The 20,037-nt window shown below is 61.7% G+C and overlaps 1 protein-coding gene across 7 annotated transcripts in view; it reads right to left on the bottom strand.

Moving 5' to 3' along the window:
* Positions 1–891: 891 nt before the first annotated feature.
* Positions 892–20,037, bottom strand: part of SARDH (sarcosine dehydrogenase) — a 57,699-nt gene continuing 38,553 nt past the window's right edge. For all 7 annotated transcript variants that reach the window (XM_066255791.1, XM_066255789.1, XM_066255794.1 and 4 more), the window contains 5 exons: positions 16,335–16,428; positions 4,652–4,814; positions 4,130–4,298; positions 2,810–2,945; positions 892–2,081 (listed from right to left, as the gene is read on the bottom strand). In XM_066255791.1, the coding sequence (XP_066111888.1) occupies positions 1,956–2,081; positions 2,810–2,945; positions 4,130–4,298; positions 4,652–4,814; positions 16,335–16,428 (688 nt within the window). In that variant the 3' untranslated portion in view covers positions 892–1,955. The remainder of the gene's footprint in view (positions 2,082–2,809; positions 2,946–4,129; positions 4,299–4,651; positions 4,815–16,334; positions 16,429–20,037) is intronic.

The following is a 20,037-nucleotide window of genomic DNA, read 5'->3' as shown; positions in this document are numbered from 1 at the left end:
TGGTGCAGATGGCCTTGCCGGGTACAGGGGTCTGGGACCCTGTGATTCTAACGGCCCAGAGCAGACAGCACTGAACGCCTGGGCCAATGGACAGGAGCTAGCGGCGGATGGGTAAGATGGAGTCTGTCCACTTGCCCTGGGAGGCACACTGCCCCACCCTGAGTTCCAGGCCCTGCTGGAGACACGGGAGGCCCCTTCTCCTCTCGGCTTCCAGACCAGCTCAGCCCAGCTTGCCCAGAATTCCCGGCATGGCGCTCATTTTATCCAGAAACACCTGCAAAACTAGAGACGGCACCAGATGTCTCTAGAGGCGGGGCGAGGAAGGACCGGCCCGGGGCACCGGTGGGAGGAGCTCCGAGGGAGGGCGGGGCAGGCGTGGACCGTCCTGCAGCCAAGGGATGAGGCGGCCCGTGACGGCCTCTCCCACGTGACCCTGTGCCCTCTCCGGAGGGGCCGGGGCTTTTTCTCGAAGAAAACCCACAAACGGGCAAACCACGCATCTCTGCCTCTGAGCTCGGCCCCGAGGAAAGAGTCGGTTGCCACGGGAGGCGCAGCTCCTCCTCGTCCTCAGCACCCCCAAAGGCAGGAAGTGGAATGAACACGTGCACGGGCCCACCCAGGGGTTTGCTGTCTGCCACCAAGTCACAGACGGGAGGAGCCAGCTAGGCCAGTCTATCTGGGAAGCTGGCTTCCCCCTCGGCTCCTGTGGCCTCTCAGGGTCCCCTTGGCCTCCCCAGGCCCAAGGTGAACGATGGGGAGGGGGGCTGCAGCTGTTCCTTCACCAAGGCCTTTTCACCAAGGCCTGTGAAGGCCAGAGGCCCCGGCATCCCAGCCTCTGGTCTGGCAAGCGGGCCGAACCAGCTCTCCAAGGGCATCTGAAACCCAGACATCTTCCGTGCCTACAGCTTTATTAGCCTGACCCATTCCAGCTCGGCCCGAGGCAGGGCTGTGTTGTCTGTGAGCCCCCGAGTGGCCGGACCCTGCGCCCCCCGGCGCTGCACTGCTCCTTGAGTTTGTCTGTGGGAAGCTGGTCCTCTCTGTCCACTGAGCACCTGTCCCCCTCTGCTTCCCAGGGGCCACTAGGCATGATGTGTCGTTGAGGCTGGGCGGCTAAGGGAGGGGGTGGGGCCTGGACAAGGTCAGCCAGGCAGGAGGGTTCTGTTGGGTTCTTACTCAGACCTGGTCACCAAGGGGCTCCCGGGGAAACTGAGGCAGGAGAGGGCATTTCTGCACAGGTGAGGGAGGGCACAGATCTGAGGCCCCTCTCGGCCCTGCTCCCTGCTCCTGGACTTCCCGGCTGGTACCTCTCAGAAGGCTCTCCCTGTGGAAACGGAGAGGGCGGGGTGGGGGGAGCTCTCCTCCCCAATTTCCACGCCCCCTGGGATCTGGGAAGCGGTCCTTTCTGCCCAGTGGCCTTGATCACAGGGCAGCGCTCGTCTGGCACGTGTGCTCTCTGCTTTTCATACTGTGCCTGAGGCAGACATTACCAATCAAGTCCCGATCCCGGAGGCACCTGGAACCTCTCCAGTGCTCAGAATAATAGCAAGGGAAGCCTCTTGGCCTCCCTGCTGGGACTTATCAATGTTAAACTACATACCTTCTAGGAAGATTGTCATGGTCCTTGAGTTTAAGGTCTGTTTTCTTTGGGGGGGGGAATGGGGTGACTAGAGACCACCTGCTGGTCAGTGACCACAGGATGGGCCCTCAGGGTCCTTTTTTCACCCTCTCTATCCATATCTGTTGGGGGTTGGCAGGCCTGGGCTGAGAGCAACAAGGACCCAAGTTCTGGTTGGGGCCCAGGGCCTGGAGCCTGGGGTGGCGTGGGCCCTGTGGGAGTCAGTGGTGGGGGACGGGGTCGGGGGCTGGGGTGGCGCAGGCCCTGTGGGAGTCCGTGGTGGGGGCCGAGGCAGGTCCTTGGCCTCCTGAGCCGCACAGGTGCTGCCCTGCGGGCCCCATCAATAGATTCCCTTCACCCTCTTGTTGTCAGGATCAAAGGGAGATTTCAGGTGAACCCGGGCAGGGTAGGACACCCCCATCCTCTCCAGGCTGTAGTCACCACTCTTCACGAAGTCCGGGGAGACCTGGCAGGAAAGGAGGGAGCACTGTCACACGTCACCCCTCGGGGACACACGTCACCCCTCGGGGGACACACGTCACCTCTCGGGGGACACACGTCACCCCTGGGGGACACACGTCACCTCTTGGGGACACACGTCACCCCTCGGGGACCAGGGACACACGTCACTCCTCGGGGACACACGTCACCCCTCGGGGGCGCTGGGCTCACCCCCGCCTGCCTCGCGGGAACAGGATCTCGGCCTTGCCTCCTCCCGCGGGGTAAGCCCACCGCTGTGCCAAGGGGCTGCCCGAGCAGGCAGGTGCTGTGCCCCCGTGCCCCTGAGTTGGGCTTGGTCCACCAGAGCCAAGGCCTGGAATCAGTTACACCTAGGCCGGACCGCTCAGAGGATGTCTGGGGGGCTCTGCTCTGGGAATGAAAGGACCCCTCTCTCCTGGCAACTCAGCATTTGGTGGAAAGAATGAAAAACAAACAATCCAAAAAACAAGGCCATTGGTGTGCCTGCAGTGTCAGGAGTGAGACAACTTCTAATTCTAATTCTTCCAGGCTTCTGAGCCGTGATGTGCACGGCAGGGCCCAATGTCCCACATGCCCCCACGGGGCCCGCTGGCAGGTGGCACAGGTTACTGGTGACTTTGAACACCAACAGCAGTGGACAACCACTGCTGGTCACATGGTCCTTGCTAATATACGCCCTGGGCTCCCTTGGCAGGGCCAAAGGACAGGACTCACTGGCCCGCCGCTGGGGTCCCGGATATAGCCATAGGCGAGGGTCTTGTCGATGGTGAACCCGAAGTCAGCCCGTCGCACGTGGCCCACCACCTGGCCGTTCCTCCAGATGACCTCTAGGCCGAACATGGGCACTTTTCTGGAAGACACAGGAGAGACAGCTGGGAGCCCAGAGGCAGACACCAGGCGGGAGAGAGGGAAGTGGACTGGAGTCCTGTGGCTCCCACGCTGAGTGAGGGACCCGGACAGGTCTGGGTGCCACCCGGTCCTGTGACCTGGAGCGGAATGGCCCGGGCCCCACCTGTCCGGGGGGTGAGGATGGAATGGGAAGTTTTGTGAACACGTCCTCATCTCCTTTGGTCTCATTCCGGTCCTACAGGCTCCGTGCCATCACCACGAGGGGACACGGGCTCAGGGAGGCCACCACCTCTCCCAGGGCCCGGAGCCAAGGGCAGGTGTTCTCTGTGGCTCCACAGCCGGGGTCCTGGCCGTGTCTCTCCTAAGGATTGTGGACCCCCATCCTGCCTGTGCCCCCAAACCACAGCCGAGCTGCTCCTGGGGCGAGGAACAGCAGTCACGCAGAGACAGCCTGACAGGAACAGAGAGAAGCCGCAGGACGGTGACAGAACACAGCTCTGTCGCCCTCCGCCTCCCACCCTCGTCACTCCTGACACTTCTTTTGAAAGCTCCGGAAGTCTGGGAGAGACAGTGCCGGCTGGCTGTCAGCTCCAAATCAGCAAAGCCAGAGCCCTGGCGTCCGGAGACGGTCGCTACTCAGCTCCCTGTCAGCGGCGGCAGAGCTCTGACACCGGCAGGGCTGTCACTGCAGAGTGACTCAGTCCAAGTGGAATCCAGGTGCCCAAATCCAGGGACAACATGGGCTGGGCTCCCAGGGACGTAACTGAGTAACATGTTGAAAGGTACCCTCAGGGGAGAGCAGAGGGATCGGTCCCTGCAGGGAAGGGACTCTGCACACCGTGCTGGGGAGATGGCAGGAGCCACCCTGTCCCTGACACCGGTGGGAATGTCAGTGGGGACGGTGGCTCCTGCCTGGCCCTGCCCCGCCCTGTCTCCCCGCCCGGAGGGATGTGGGGAGCACTGAACTGGAGCACAATGGGAGGTCCCAACACAGTGACTGGGAAGCCAGCTCGAGGCCGGGTCCCCCTCCCCAGGCCCTCTGCCTGGGTCCACCCATGGAGTGGCGGCTTGGCAGGAGCTTTCTTTTTAAAAATCTGCATCGGAGGGAGGCGTGCCCTGGCCACGTCCCCATGGGCCCTGCTGACCCGACTCTTCTGGGTGGACCTCGGGCCACGGGATACTCACTCGTCCACGGTGAGGCACACCAGGCGTCTGCGCAGGCCCGCGGCCCGCTGCCTCTCCAGGGCCTCGCGCCCCAGGAAGGGGGTGGTGGACTTGAGTTTGCAGGTGAAGGCCAAGCCCGCCTCCAGGGGGCTGTCGTCTGGCCGCAGGTCGGCATGCCAGTGCCGGTAGCCTGTGCGGAGGGGGAGACCAGAGCTCAGGGCCCCCGGACCAGGCGCCCGCCAGCCTCCCGGCCTTCGCACCACGGGCTGGGACAGGGGGGCAGGGCTCACGAGGGGGCCTGACAGCCCACAGGAAACCAGGCACTGACTCCACACCCCGCCTGACCCTGTCTCCCCGTCTGAGGGTGGTGTCAGGGGGGCCTGAGCCGTCCCCCAGGACTGGGGGAACACCGGGTCGTGGGCAGTGGGGGGTGTGAGGAAACGAGCAATGTGGGGGAGTGTCACAGGGCAGGAGGGGGACAGACAGACGTGGGGAACAACAGCTTCCCTGCCTCCGGCCGGGATCTGGCCCACCAGCACCCACCTTTCTCGATGCTCAGCGAATCGATGGCCCGGTACCCCGCGTTGACGAGGCCGTGCTTGGCCCCTGCTGTCAGCACGGCCTGGTACACGGGCACGCAGGACGCCCTCGGGATATGCAGCTCCCAGCCCAGCTCCCCGACGAAGGACAGCCGCATGGCCCGAACCTGGGGGGGGGGACAGTCACCACGCACACATGGCTGGGGTCAGGCCGCCCTGGTCGGGGCCCCGCTCACTGCTGCTCATGGGTGGACAGTTCCCTTGTCACCATTACTTTTAGCTGGCCCGCCACCCAAATGTGGGGTCTCCCACAGAGAGCTCCCAGGAGCACTCTAAGGGGGGCGGGGGTGGTCAGGGTCGCAAGTGGGAGAAAGGGGACATGCAGTTTCCAGGCCTCAGCGCTCCTGACTGAATGTCCTGGGGCCACCATGACACACCCCAAGCTCTGCGGCTTAGAAACAATAGAGACGCATTCCCGTCCAGCGCTGGAGATTTGAAGTCCAAACGCAGGGTGTCAGCCGGGTGTGCTCCCCCTGCCTCCGGGCCTTCCGGCTCCTGGCGCCCCTTGGCTCGTGGCTGTGCCATGCCAAGCTCTGCCTCCATTATCCCATGGCCTCTCCATGGCCTCTCCTCTGTGTCTGTCTTGCCTTTGTCCCTTATCAAGACACTTGTCACTGGATTTAGGACCCAATGTCTGGCCCGAGCACGGGGCAGCTCTGGCAGGGACAGCTGGTCTCTGGGTGTGAGCATCCCTCACACCCGCAGACCGGGCGAGCAGCTGCATGGGAGCCACCACCAGCATGGGGTGACTCCCGTCCAGCGGCACGTGTCTTATCCCACACACTGGGTTTGGTGGCATGTCATTGAGATAGATACCCACTAACTGGTGTTTGCTTCCAGACCTTCAGGCAAATCCTGAGCTCCCCGTTGTGCCCATGGGTGAGGGCCGGGTGGGTGCTCAGCTCGTACAACCATCCCACTCCCAGAAGGGACGGAGAGAGCACAGCCAGTCACAGAGGTCACAGGGAGTGAGGCGCCAATCCCAGCACTGCCCTGAGTCGCCAGGTCCTCCAGGTGCAGCTGCGGGCCGGATAATGTCCGCCCAGGTGAGCGGAGGCCACGCCCCAGAGCGGAGGCCACGCCCAGAGTGGGGCCGCGCCCCCGGAGCGGAGGCCACGCCCAGAGTGGAGGCCGCGCCCCCGACCGCTGCACCCGCTCCTTACAAACTTGACACTAATCGCGCTGCCGCAGAGGGGCTGGGCTCTGAAAGCTCGTGCAACCTCACAGATTTGCTCTGGGTTGCTGTTTGCCCCTCGGCCTCTCCAAAAACTCAAAATCGACACAGAAAGTATACTGTTGACATTTTCCCGCTTTCCCTGGTGCAAGCCGGAGGCCGCAACAAAGACTGCCTTGTCAACGAGGTTCTAATTTTAGACAGCTTACCGAGGAGCCTCCGGCTTAGGGCCAATTTTGTTTTGAAACAGAAAAAATCCTCTTTAAAACTCACCCATGAAGAGCCCCAGGAGTGGGAGTCAGACACACGCGCCCCTGGCCAAGTCAGGGGTCCACGGAAGGGATGAAGCCCCTCCCCCGGCTCCCAGAAGCCCAGCGAGAGGCGGTGGCGGCGGCGTCTGACTCCCGGCTGTACCCCACGCGCGGGTCTGGCCCACAGAGGCGCTGAATAAACGCTTCCCGAGTGAAGGAGAAGGGCAGGGGCAGACGGACCTCTGCTTCTGGGCAAAGCGAGGGAAAGTCTAGGGAACGCCGGGCACCCTTGTCCATTCACAGAATCACCGATTCTCACGACGTCTCTCATGTGTCCCCACTAAAGCAGTGGAGACTTTCCCGAAAAGGAAAATGCCGGGTATGAGGACGTCTGTCTGGAACACGGGCTCTGGGCTGGCCTCCCCCGGCCTCCCCCGGCCTCAGTACCCCCATCTGACACGTGGGGAGCGGCCGGGGCTTGTGAGCTCCAACATGGGGAGGCCAATGCCTGGCTCAGCCACCCGCCGGTATGCGCTGGCCTGGGTGGGCTTCAAAAGGCAGCCCCAGGTAAACCCCCCTTGTAAAGCAGAGCCCTGCACTCCTATGGGAACCACAGGCAGGGGACGGAGACACGGCACCGCCGGTCATCAGGAAGGACTTACCTACACCAGGCTCTGCTTAACCCCTTTTCTCACCCTGAAGACGCCCCAAACTACTGTAGGAAGAAATACACAAATTCGGTAAGGTTGCCTGATAATGAAAATCAACACGCAAAAAATCAGTTGTGTCTCTATGCCCTAATGAAGAACAGTCAGAAAAGGGAATGGATGAACAAACCAGTTTACAATAGCACCGAAAAGAATAAAATACTTAAGCCTGTCCCAGGCAGTGGACCTGGGACACGGAAGACCCAAGTTCGAAACCCCGAAGTTGCTGGCTTGAGAATGGGCTCACCAGCTTGAGTGTGGGGTCGCTGGCTTGAACGTGGGATCATAGACATGACCTCATGGTCGCTGGCTTGAGCCCAAGGTCACTGGCTTGAAGCCCAAGGTCGCTGGCTTGAAGCCTATGGTCGCTGGCTTGAGCCCAAGGTCACTGGCTTGAGCAAGGGGTCACTCACTTTGCTGGAGCCCCCCCCCCATCAAAGCACATATGAGAAAGCAATCAATGAACAACTAAGGAGCTGCAACAAAGAATTGATGCTTCTAATTTCTCTCCCTTCCTGCTTCTCTGTCTCTATCTGTCCCTCTCTCTGTCTCTCTCTCTGTCTCTGCCACACACACAAAAATGAATCAAGAATAAACTCCGCCACTGAGGCGAAAGACTTGTACACTGCAGAGGACAAAACTTTGGTACAAGAAACAAAAGAAGACATCAATAAATGGGAAGATGTCCCGTGTTCACAGATTGGAAGACAGCAACGCTACTCAATGAAATCTACAGATTTCATGGAATCTCTATCAAAATCCCAATGGCATTTTTTGTGTGTGTGTGGCAAAAATAGAAAAACTGATCCTAAACTTCATATAGAATCACAAGGGACCTCAAATGGCCAAAAACAATCTTGAAGAAGAAAAACAAGCCTAGAGAACTCAACTTCTTGATCTCAAACTTACAACAAAGCTACTCTAATCAAAACAGTGTGGTATTTGGCATAAAGTCAGACAAAGAAACCAACGGGAAAAGGAAAGAGAGCCTAGAAATAAAACCCTTGTGTCTACGGTCAAGTGATCTGCAACAAGGGTGCCAAGGACCACACACACTAGAGAAAGGACAGGCTCGTCGACAGATAATGTTGGGAAACTGAATATCCACGTGTGCAAACGAACAAAGTGGGACTCTTATCTTACACCACATGCACATATGAACTCAAAATGGATTAAAGACCTAAATGTAAGACCTACCACTGTAAAATTCCTAGAAGAAAATACAGAGGAAACCGCGTTATAACCTTGGACTTGGCAATAATTTCTTAGATATGATGCCAAAGGCAAAGAGGACAAAAGCAGAAACATTGTAACGGGGCCTGCATCCAATGTGGAAACATCTGTGCATCAGAGGATACAGTCAATGGTGAAAAGGCAACCTATGGGAAGGGATGATCTTTACAAGTCATCTATCCAATACAGGCTTACTCTCCAGACTATAGAGAGAACTTCTACAACACTCAACAACAAAACAAACAACCTGATTGAGAAATGAGTCAAGGACTTGAACAGACATTTCTTCAAAGAGGATATACAAACAGCCAATATGCATAATGAACAGATGGTCAGTATCACTATTCATTAGAGAAATGCAAATCAAAACCACAATGAGATCTGACTGCATCCCTAGTCAGATGGCTGCTCTTAAAAACAAACAAAACCGCCCTGGCCAGGGTTGGCCAGGTGATAGAGCATCGGCCCGGTGTGTGGAAGTCCCGGGTTCGATTCCCAGCCAGGGCACACAGAAGCGCCCATCTGCTTCTCCACCCTTCCCCCTCTCACTTCTCTCTCTCTCTCTCTCTCTTCCCCACCTGTAGCCATGGCTCAATTGGAGCGAATTGGTCCCAGGAGCTGAGGATGGCTCCATGGCCTCTGCCTCAGGCACTAGAATGGCTCTGGTTGCAACAGAGCAACACCCCAGATGGGCAGAGCACCGCCCCCTGGTGGGCATACCGAGTGGATCCCGGTCGGGCGCATGCGGGAGTCTGTCTTTCTGTCTCCCCACTTCTCACTTCAGAAAAATACAAAAAAAAAAAAAAAAAAAAACAACCCCCCCCCCCCCCCCCAAAAAAAATAACCAGTGTTGGCAAGGAAGTGGAGAAATTGAAACCCTTGGGCATAGTTGTTGGGAATGTATAAGGTTGGAACTACAACAAAACACAGGATGGTAGTTCTCTGAAAAATTAAAAATAGCACTACCGTCTGTCTGGCAATTCTATTTCTGGATACATAGCCAAAAGAACTGAAAGTAAGATCTCAAATAGATATTTGCACACCCACACCCACAGCATCACTATTCACAACAGCCAGGAGGTGGGAGCAGCCCAAGGGTCCAGCAGCAGATCAATGGATGAAGAAAGTGCGGTACATGCACATGATGGAATACTACTCAGCCATGAACAAGAAGGAAATTCCGACACCTGCTATACCACAGCTGCACCTTGAATACAGAAGCCAGTCACAAGAAGACACAGTCTGTGTGATTCCACGGACACGAGGTCTCTAAAGCAGGCAAATTCGCGGAAACGGAGAGAAGCATGGTGGCCATCTGGAGCTGGGGAAGGGGAGGAACGGTGGAAGTTGGATGAACGTAGTTTCGGCTTTGCCGGGTAAAAACAACTGCGCACGGCTGCAGTGTGAACGTGTCCAACACGACGGAGCCATGTGCTTAAAAATGGTCAAGACGATCAACACAAAACAGAAAAACACACCATTTTCTCCGTGGGTGGGCATCTACAGCCCAGAAGGACTGCAAATGTGTCCTTGCCTGATGTCCTGAGTGGCAGGAGACAAGGAGAGCGGACGTGGACTCAGCCACAGGACCACACCGTGCTCTCTCCTGACCCCCTCACATATTTTGGGAGCGGAAGGAGGTATGCCCAGGTTGCAGTAATATATGGATTTGGGGTGGGGTGGGGAGCTTGATGCCAAGCTTGGCGCATCACCGGACTTCCCACCAGCTTTCCTTGGGGATGGCTCGAGTCCAAGGAGGAGCGGGGTCCCTGCCTCAGGTTGGATCAGAGGCCACGCGGGTGCCACGCGGGTGCCCGGTGCAGGGGGGGCCGTGTCGCTCCCGTGTGCGCTCCGGGCGTGTGCGTCATCAGACCGAGCCTGGAGTGCGCCTCTCTGGGTAAATTCCACAGGAAGGCTGGAGCAGATGTGCCCGTAGACGCAGGCCAACATGTCCAACCTTTTCAAATCACATCAGCTCATGGCAGTTCTACGAGTTTCCAGGGCGTTTGGTTGCGTAACAGCACCCCCGGACACAGCAGGCCCATCCACCAAAATCAGCCACCCCTTAAATATTATACGAGAGGATTCCCAGAGGCCCCAGACACAGGCGATGGGCAGGGATCAGCGCATCTGCAGCCTTTTGCGGGGGTGTCCGGGGCCCCATACCCGGAGGAGAGGGAAGAAGCAAGAGCTGGTGATCAGTTCAGAGAATCTTCATTTTTTAAAAAACCCTCTGAAGGCTCCGAAGACATCCTCGATTCTAAGAACATTCTGTGGCCCTGGCCGGTTGGCTCAGTGGTAGAGCATCAGCCCAGTGTGTGGAAGTTCTGGGTTCGATTCCCAGCCAGGGCACACAGGAGAAGCGCCCATCTGCTTCTCCACCCCTCCCCCTCTCCTTCCTCTCTGTTTCTCTCTTCCCCTCCCACAGCCAAGGCTCCACTGGAGCAAAGTTGGCCCGGGCGCTGGGGATGGCTCCACGGCCTCCACCTCAGGTGCTAGAATGGGTTTGATTGCAACAGAGCAACGCCTCAGATGGGCAGAGCATCGCCCCCTGGTGGGCATGCCGGGTGGATCCCGGTCGGGTGCAGGACGGGGGGACATGCAGGAGTCTGTCTCTTTGCCTCCCTGCTTCTTACTTCAGGGAAAAATAATAATAAAAATGTTCTGGCCTGACCTGTGGTGGTGCAGTGGATAACGCGTTGACCTGGAAATGCTGAGGTCGCTGGTTCAAAACCCTGGGCTTGCCTGGTCAAGGCACATATGGGAGTTGATGCTTCCAGCTCCTCCCCCTTCTCTCTCTCTCTCTCTCTCTCTCCCTCTCTCTAAAAATGAATAAAGAAAAAAAGAAAAAAAAAAGATTAAAAAAAAAAAAATGTTCTGCTACAGGGTGTACAATCTCTCCCGGTGGTCTGGTCCAGCAGGCTAACGTGAGGTGATGGTGACAGTGATGACGGTGGAGGTGGTGATGGTGGTGAGAATGGTAATTAGAAATCAACCTTCCAAGACTAAGAATACATGAACGGTGTGATGCCCAAACCCCATTTGACAAACCTGACTTTCTCTGAGGCTCTAAACAGCTCCATGGAAACTGCCCCACCCTTGGGGTTCCCCTTCTGGCCTATGGGATGCTGGGTCAGCCACCATCACGCCCTGGACACTCCTCAGAGGACGACACACCTTCCCGGTGGGCCTGCAGCTGGGTTTCAAACGGCTAATGGCTAACGGCAGCTATGGGTCCTCCCCCAGAAGGACGCTGCCTTCCCCCACGGACAACGGGGCCCGCAGAGACGGGCGTCCAGCACTCGCTGCAGAGAAAGGACTTGGTTCTGCAAGGAGGAGACACTGAAGTCTCTGACACACACGTACCAGGGCTCCTCAGCGCCACCATCCCCTTCCAACTGCACCCTGTCCTGACACTCGCAGCAGGCAGACACCGCTGCCCACCACGGGGCACCTCGAATCGAGGCTGCGGATTCCTCGGCTTACGGCACCCCCGCCCCGCCTCGTACCCCCAGGGCCACGGCGAATGGGTACAAATTGTGCAAAGCGAGTTTTTGGACAGTGGCTAAACTCCAACTGACAAAGGCAGCCCCTGACGCCGTCCGGGAGCCCCTGGTGTCTGAAGAACGCCCGCAGGCGGGCAAACCTTCCACCCCGGATGGTCGACTCCACGCCGTCAGGACGGGAAATTCCATTTCCTTCCGACCTGAAACTAATTCTCAGGAGAAAAACGGCTCGATCGCCACGTCTCCGTGTTGAGCCTCCGGCCCGGCGCCTGCTGCTCTGCGGAGGGGGCCTGTCCTCGCCAAGATCGCCGGGAACGACCACATCTGCCTCGGCGGCCACACCGGGAGAATGTTTCCCACCGGGAACCTCGATGGCCTGGAGGCCAAGCAAGGACATCTGGTCAGCTGGCTGCGGAGGGGGACAGCATCTCCCGCCCTCTGTTCTTCCTCGAGGAATGTCAGACCGTGGAAGCCTGGAGCTGATCCAAGCATCTCGGAGAATTATTGCTAAACAATGACTCCGTTCAGGTGGGGGGACCTGGCTCGGCTGGGGTCACCCACCTGCGCAGTGGCTGCGAGCGTGGGTCCCAGGTGGGCAGTGGCAGGGGCCCGCCCACCCCCCTCGGGCCCAGACCACGGTTCTGCGCTCGGGGCCCTCGCCGCTCTGTGCGCTGCGACCAGGAGGCCTTCCCGACTAGACAGGCGCTCACATTCCTCTCCTGCATCTGGTTGGCTGGAATCCAATCATCTCCCATAAATACTTGGCCCGGCCCTGCACTCCGGCGTCTCTTCACATTGAGGGAGAGGGTGCCAACACGTGCCGCAGCCAAGACAAGATCTTATTTAGGGGAATGTGAGATCCACCCCCACCCCCTCCCCCTCCCCCCTGGATCCGGCACAATTCAGGATGTCTGCACAGACTTGTGGGACAGCCCAGGAAAGACTGGAGACATTGTCTCACCTGGGTGCTACGAACGGGGAAACTGAGGCCTGGAGAGGCAGCCCTGATCGGAAGCCAGGCCCGCCAGCGCCCAGCTCCACTGAGCACTGGGGTGACGTTGCCCCTGAGCCCTTGATTTCTGTGCTGACCCGGCTCCGACCTCAAGTACGTCGTGACCCCACAGGGCCCCCTCTGAGCCCTGATGATGTTAAGTCCGCGTGGCTGGTCTTCCTAAGGAGTGAGGCAGCGTCCCCGCTCCCCAGGCCCTCAGGACGGGCTTCCGGCCAAGGCTGTGGGGACGGAGGAGTCTCCGCTGGCCACACCAGGGCATCTGGGCCCCTAGCCCTGGCACGGGGCCAGGAGGTGGGATGGGAAATGCTGCGGGGAAAGGGGTGGAATGCTGGAGGAGGCAGTGGGGTGGGTGTTGTGCAGGAGTGTGGGGCCAGCTGCTTTGGGGCCCTGGCTTACCAACTACGGCCCTGGGGGCGGTCCTAGGGCAGAGGCCCTCACAGCGGCACAGGGCGCACTCCGTTCCCCACCCAGAGGCCTGAGTCACCGGGCTCTCCACCACCTGTCTTTTCTCTTGCCAACCTTGACTGTCCCTCTGGGACCTTCCTCATTTCCATATTAGCTCCTGGGGGAGTGGCCCACCGCCCCCCACCCAGGCCACCCTCCAGGGCAGGCTGGGCTGGGGCTGCCGTCTCCTCCCCGACCCCCAACCTCAGCTAGGGCGTACGCTCCTGGAGGGGGTGCTGCAGCTGCATCTCAGGGCCCCCAGGGCCTGCGCAGTGCGGACACACGTCCGGCACTCATTCCAGAGCCGGGCTGGCGGGGGCGGGGGGGGGGTGAGGTCAGCATCGACCACAGATCGTTCAGGGTAGAATGAGGTGCTAACACTCATGGAGAACCCAGACTGGCCGGGTATTCGCAGTCTCCGGGGGCGGGGAGCTCTGCAAAGGCCTCTGCCCCCCCCCCCCAAAGAGGCCCAGGACGGGAAGTACCAAACCCACTGCCGAGGGCCCGGGGGCCCGGAATGGCTGTCTCTGGGCCCCGGTTCTGGGGAGTCTGTCTTAGGTCAGTGGTCAGAGTTGCTCTTCCGAGGACAAGGCGTGGCCCCAGCGCCCATGCACGGGTGCTCACAGAGATGACCGAGGGTGTCAAGGCACTCAGAGCACGTCTCAGAAAATGCTCAGAAGGACAAGAAGTGGGGTTGCGATGTCACAAGGGAAGGAAGGCACGCAAACGCATCTGTGGGGTGATCCTGCTTCGATGGTGTTAAAACTCGCCGTCAGAGGTCAGGAGAGAAGATGGGAGGAAGCCCCCGGAGCCTCCTCCCTCCCTTTCTTCCTCTCCCTCCCTCGCTCTCCCTCCGTCTCTCTCCCTCTCTCAGGCTTCCTTTACTCGTCCTCTTTGACAAATGCACCGAGACTTTCACTCAAACACTGATGCCCGGGCAAGCTTCACGTCAGCTTCTGCCCGAATCTGCTTAGCAACCCCCACCCCATGCCAGGTGGACTCGGGGAGGTCGAGGGTCGCGCCCAAAGGGGTTGTGTGGGGGGAGGTCGCACCCAGGCCCAGCACGGCGTGGTTGACGGAAACAGGAATGCACACACACGTTTATACTGGTGTCTGACAAAACCAGGAAGCCAGTTCTGGGGGAGACAGTGAGGAGGAACCCGGCACGTCCTAACCCCACTCCCCTAAACTGACCTGGGGCCCCCCCACCCCCATCCCCGGTGCCCCCACCCGTGTCTGCCTGCTTGGTACCCTGGGGAGAGATTCACCCTGGAGCCTGGCCTCTGCTTCCCCCAGCCCGGTTCCTGGGCCCTGCAGGCCGGGGTGCAGCCAGAGGGCCCCAGCCAGGCCTGGGGAGGCAGCCAGGGCCGCCCCGGGGGCGGGGAGGCAGCGGGGGCCCCCTCCTTCCCGTCCAAGACCAAGTCCAGGTGCCTCATCGGAGCGCCTGGCTGAGAAGGAAGTGTTCCCACCTGGTCCTTTCCCCACAAACCCCTGAACCACACGCAGGCTGAAAGGGGGCCAAGCCTCGCAGCTCCCCCGCCCACGTCACAAACCAGAACCCCGGTCCCAGACGAGGCTGGACGCTGTCCGGACCCCATGGGGCCCAGAGGGCCTGAGCGGCCACCTGCCCTGAGGTGGGGGGAGGCTGGTGCCATCACCAGGACCTGGGGTTGAGCTGTGCTGCTCTCTCAACACGTCCACCCTCTCTGGTCCCAGCAGGCTGCTTTGCACCAAGGACAGGAAGCAAGCTAGACAGAGACACCCCCCCCCCACCAGCTTCCTGCTGCCCCAGCACGGCCTCCGGAGAGAGCGGCGGGAGCGGAGCCCGGCTCGCTCTGCAGGACGGCCTTTATCTCCGCTCCCCCTGGCAGCCTGCTCGCCGATGTCATCGCTGTGTATTTGCTAACAGGACCCAGACTCATCCCGACCTCCAACCCCTGCACCCGCCAGCACGGCTCCCCACCAGCCAGCTCCTCTCGCGCTCTCCCCCGCCCGAGCCCCAGAGGAACGCGTAACATGAGGAGAGAGGGCTGTCTGTCTGTCTGCCCGCCCTGGCCTTGGGGTCACGTCCGCTTTACTGACACCTATCTGAGTGGAGCTCTTCACGTTTTAGGGGCTGGGCGGCCTCGGGCAGCCCACCCAACCTCTCTGAGCTCAACCGGGGGAAACAGCCACCCCCACCCCAGGGTGACACGGACTTGCCGTGCCCGCTGGCAGTGTGACTGCCACCCCTGCTCATGTGCACTCCTACGGCAGGGGCTGTCCACAGCGATTCTGTCCTCTGGGACACTCGCTCACATCTGGACACACTTTTGGTCGTCACAACTGGGGGGAGCTCCTGGCATCAAGCGGGTGGAGGCCGGGGACGCCCCCAAACACCCCGTGGCGCCCACACAGAAGATCTGTTCCAAACTGTCAGTCGTGCCGCGGCTGGCGCCCGTGACGGGAACTCCTGCACTGTGGTGAGGGCGAGTGGCACGATCTGCCTGTCCACACGCCTGGAACAGCCAGAGTAGGGCCCGCGGCAAACAGTGGCTGGTGTGACTTCTCCTGTCTGCTCCTCCCTCCCCTTGGCCTGGGGAAGTCAGAGTGGAGATCACGGTCCCTAACTTCCCACAAGGACACGGAAGCCCAGAAGAGAGACGTGAGGACCCAGAGCTGGACCAGGACCCTGGCCCCCGGGGGTCTCGGGAAGCCGGGTCAGACGGCGTCCTGACACCATCCGTGGTCTCAGATGCTCTGGGTCCCGGGTCCTAGACCGTCTGACCTAGAGGGGTGGGGCTGCTCCTTGGGGACTGGCAGTGCTCCCCCCCTGCGGTGATGACTCCTCCTCTTCCCACACCCACAATGTCAGGGGACAGGTGCCTCCTCGGAGGACACAGGGACCTGCTGGAGCAGCACAGGGACCTCGCTGTGCCCAGCCCTGTCACTCCAAGGGACAGAGGAGAGAACATGTCACCTTGACTCGGGAGGGTGGCCCTGCGCTCTGAGTAGGGGGACATTGTGGGCGGCTGTGTAGGCGGCAAGGCTGAGGTGCCTTCCTGGCAGAGCATGGGACGGAGCCCCAGTGTGCCCGGCCCTGGGTGGAGCCTGGCTGATGCCCGGCTGACACCCACTACCCCGTGGAGGTCCTGACAGCCAGTGGTCACGACCGTGGTCTCCACTTCACAGCGAGGACCAAGGCCCTGGGAGGTCAGTGGCTTGTCCGAGGGCACTGGGACTTCCCAGTCCCGGCCCCAGGTTTGTTCCCTTGCAGCATGTGGGCTGCCACTCGCCGCCGAGGGGACGGCTGGTACCTACCAGGTGCCCGGCGGCCTTCACCAGCTTGTGGGTAGAGAAAGGGAAGGCCTCGTTGCTCAGGTCTGCGTCGAGCACCTCCTGGAGAATGGCCCGGCTGTGAGCGAGAACAAAGGCCGTCAGTCAGTCAGTCAACAAACACTTGTGGGCGCTCCTGAGTGCTTGCCCTGTGCCGGGAGGCCTCTGGGGACGAGCAGTGAGCAGGACCAGTCCCTGTCCTCGTGGAGCAGACGGACGCACCCCAAACACAGGCAGAGGAGACGGCTGTGCCTGGCGGCAATGGGGAAGAAGCCGCAGCGTCCGGTGAGCTCCAACCCAGGAGTGCTCTCAGGGGCTCCTTCCTCGGGCGGGCGAGCCGAGGCCCGGGAGTTACCCCGCCATCGAACACCGCCTCCCCCCACGGGAGGCTGGTGCATGAGCTCCTGAGGGCAGGGGCCGTGCCCAGCAGTCTGGCTCTCATGCTTGATGGACTGCTGTGACCACCCCGTGTCCACGAAAACCTTCACTTCCGGGGCACCTCCCTCCAGGTTTAGTGCACCCATCCTGTCCTCTCCGCACTCCCACCCACTACCCCTGACCCGGCCCGTTGTCATTTTTCAGATCTTGGCTCAGCTGTCACCTCCTCCAGGAAGCCCTCCCCGAGTCTAGGTCAGGTGTTCCCTGCCAGGGTGCTTCCACAATGGCTGTACCCCACTAAACCAGGAGCTCCGTGCCAACAGGGCCCTATCCTGGCATGCCCAGCGCAGAGAGGGGGGCGTTCAGTGAACAGACAAACTGAGAACAGCCTGACTGCACTGCAGGGCGAGCTCCCCACAGGCGGGAGGCGGCCCCTCGCGTCTGTCCCACAGGGGCTCCCGGAGGTGCTGGGGTGCGGGGCGAGCTCCCCACAGGCGGGAGGCGGCCCCTCGCGTCTGTCCCACAGGGGCTCCCGGAGGTGCTGGGGTGCGGGGCGAGCTCCCCACAGGCGGGAGGCGGCCCCTCGCGTCTGTCCCACAGGGGCTCCCGGAGGTGCTGGGGTGCGGGGCGAGCTCCCCACAGGCGGGAGGCGGCCCCTCGCGTCTGTCCCACAGGGGCTCCCGGAGGTGCTGGGGTGCGGGGCGAGCTCCCCACAGGCGGGAGGCGGCCCCTCGCGTCTGTCCCACAGGGGCTCCCGGAGGTGCTGGGGTGCGGGGCGAGCTCCCCACAGGCGGGAGACGGCCCCTCGCGTCTGTCCCACAGGGGCTCCCGGAGGTGCTGGGGTGCGGGGCGAGCTCCCCACAGGCGGGAGACGGCCCCTCGCGTCTGTCCCACAGGGGCTCCCGGAGGTGCTGGGGTGCACGCCCCTCGCATCTGTCCCACAGGGGCTCCCAGAGGTGCTGGGGTGCAGGGTAAGCTCCCCGCAGGCGGGAGACGGCCCCTCGTTTCTGTCCCACAGGGGCTCCCGGAGGTGCTGGGGTGCAGGGTGAGCTCCCCGCAGGCGGGAGACGGCCCCTCGTTTCTGTCCCACAGGGGCTCCCGGAGGTGCTGGGGTGCGGGGCGAGCTCCCCACAGGCGGGAGACGGCCCCTCGCGTCTGTCCCACAGGGGCTCCCGGAGGTGCTGGGGTGCAGGGTGAGCTCCCCGCAGGCGGGAGACGGCCCCTCGTTTCTGTCCCACAGGGGCTCCCGGAGGTGCTGGGGTGCGGGGCGAGCTCCCCACAGGCGGGAGACGGCCCCTCGCATCTGTCCCACAGGGGCTCCCGGAGGTGCTGGGGTGCAGGGCGAGCTCCCCACAGGCGGGAGATGGCCCCTCGCGTCTGTCCCACAGGGGCTCCCGGAGGTGCTGGGGTGCGGGGCGAGCTCCCCACAGGCGGGAGGCGGCCCCTCGCGTCTGTCCCACAGGGGCTCCCGGAGGTGCTGGGGTGCGGGGCGAGCTCCCCACAGGCGGGAGGCGGCCCCTCGCGTCTGTCCCACAGGGGCTCCCGGAGGTGCTGGGGTGCACGGCCCCTCGCGTCTGTCCCACAGGGGCTCCTGGAGGTGCTGGGGTGCGGGGCGAGCTCCCCACAGGCGGGAGACGGCCCCTCGCGTCTGTCCCACAGGGGCTCCCGGAGGTGCTGGGGTGCAGGGTGAGCTCCCCGCAGGCGGGAGACGGCCCCTCGTTTCTGTCCCACAGGGGCTCCCGGAGGTGCTGGGGTGCGGGGCGAGCTCCCCACAGGCGGGAGACGGCCCCTCGCATCTGTCCCACAGGGGCTCCCGGAGGTGCTGGGGTGCAGGGCGAGCTCCCCACAGGCGGGAGATGGCCCCTCGCGTCTGTCCCACAGGGGCTCCCGGAGGTGCTGGGGTGCGGGGCGAGCTCCCCACAGGCGGGAGGCGGCCCCTCGCGTCTGTCCCACAGGGGCTCCCGGAGGTGCTGGGGTGCGGGGCGAGCTCCCCACAGGCGGGAGGCGGCCCCTCGCGTCTGTCCCACAGGGGCTCCCGGAGGTGCTGGGGTGCACGGCCCCTCGCGTCTGTCCCACAGGGGCTCCTGGAGGTGCTGGGGTGCGGGGCGAGCTTCCCACAGACGGGAGACGGCCCCTCGCGTCTGTCCCACAGGGGCTCCCGGAGGTGCTGGGGCTGCAGGGTGGCCTCATTCCCACCCCCACGGTGCTAGGAGCTGCCCGCCCACGCCGGCCCGAGGTTCCCAGCATGCTGCAGTCGGCCAAGGTTCTTATGTAACAACCCCCACCCCCCGGCTTCCCAGGAACTCATGTGGTGGCAGCCGGAGAACCCAGAGAGACCCAGCACATCCTGTCCTTGACCAACCCAGGGGCAGCTGGGGCCAGGGCTGCCCCAGTGTCTTCCCCACCAGCCCCAGGGCTTGAAGGGGCTCAGCTGCACCAGGGGATCCCAGCTCCAGGGTACCAACCCAGCCCATGTCAACCGGGCGAAGACGGCCAGGTGGCCCCGTCGACTGAGCGCGCTCCCACTAGGGAGCAGGTGGCTGTCCCTCCCCTAGGCTGCCAGCAGGTAGCGCCAGAGCACGGGGCTCTGGGCCAGAGACGGGTAGGTTCAAGTCTCAGCAACTGGACTCATGCCCCTCAGCCCACCTGGCCTCTGGTGCTCTCCTCTGCTCCAGGGGGGCGGCACGCCACCTCACAAGGCCCCTGTGAGCCCTCAGCGAGGAAACACACCTGGGTCATCATAACAGTGATCTCTACTTCCATGCCGTCTCCGCCAGCCCCTGGTGGCCGCTGGAGTTTAAGCTAACTACAATGAAAACCTCCAGATTGCAACGGCCGCGCTTCAAGGGCTCCGTGGCCACATACGGCCTCGTGGTCCTATTAGGGGATGTCTCCCTGAAGTTCTGCCCGCCAGCCCGCCAGCCACAGGGCACCTCCCACGGTCCGGGCACCGTGGGAGACGCTTCTATGCACATAACCCGGAAAGCGCGGCCCTGGTCAGTGGCGGTGGGCACACTGTCATTCATTCAGGAAACTCTGGGTTATTTTGGAGAAGGAGAGAGAATAGTTTGGAGGAGAGAGGTAAGGCGTCACCAGGAGGAGGAGGAGGAGGAAGGCTCATCTCTCTGCTGTGACAGCTGTCACTCGCCCACCTGGAACAGCTTCTAATGAGGCTGGATGACACTGGCTTGTCTCCCAAGGCGCCTTGATCTGTCTGTCTGGCTCCCCTCCTTCCCCTGCCCACCCACCTCCCCCTCACTAAAAATAACCACCACCCCTTGAAGCCCCAGGTGCCCAGGGCCAGGCCTGA

This window comes from Saccopteryx bilineata, chromosome 2, assembly GCF_036850765.1.
Source record: "Saccopteryx bilineata isolate mSacBil1 chromosome 2, mSacBil1_pri_phased_curated, whole genome shotgun sequence".
Taxonomy (NCBI): Eukaryota; Metazoa; Chordata; class Mammalia; order Chiroptera; family Emballonuridae; genus Saccopteryx; species Saccopteryx bilineata.
This window is presented reverse-complemented; position numbering and strand designations above follow the sequence as displayed.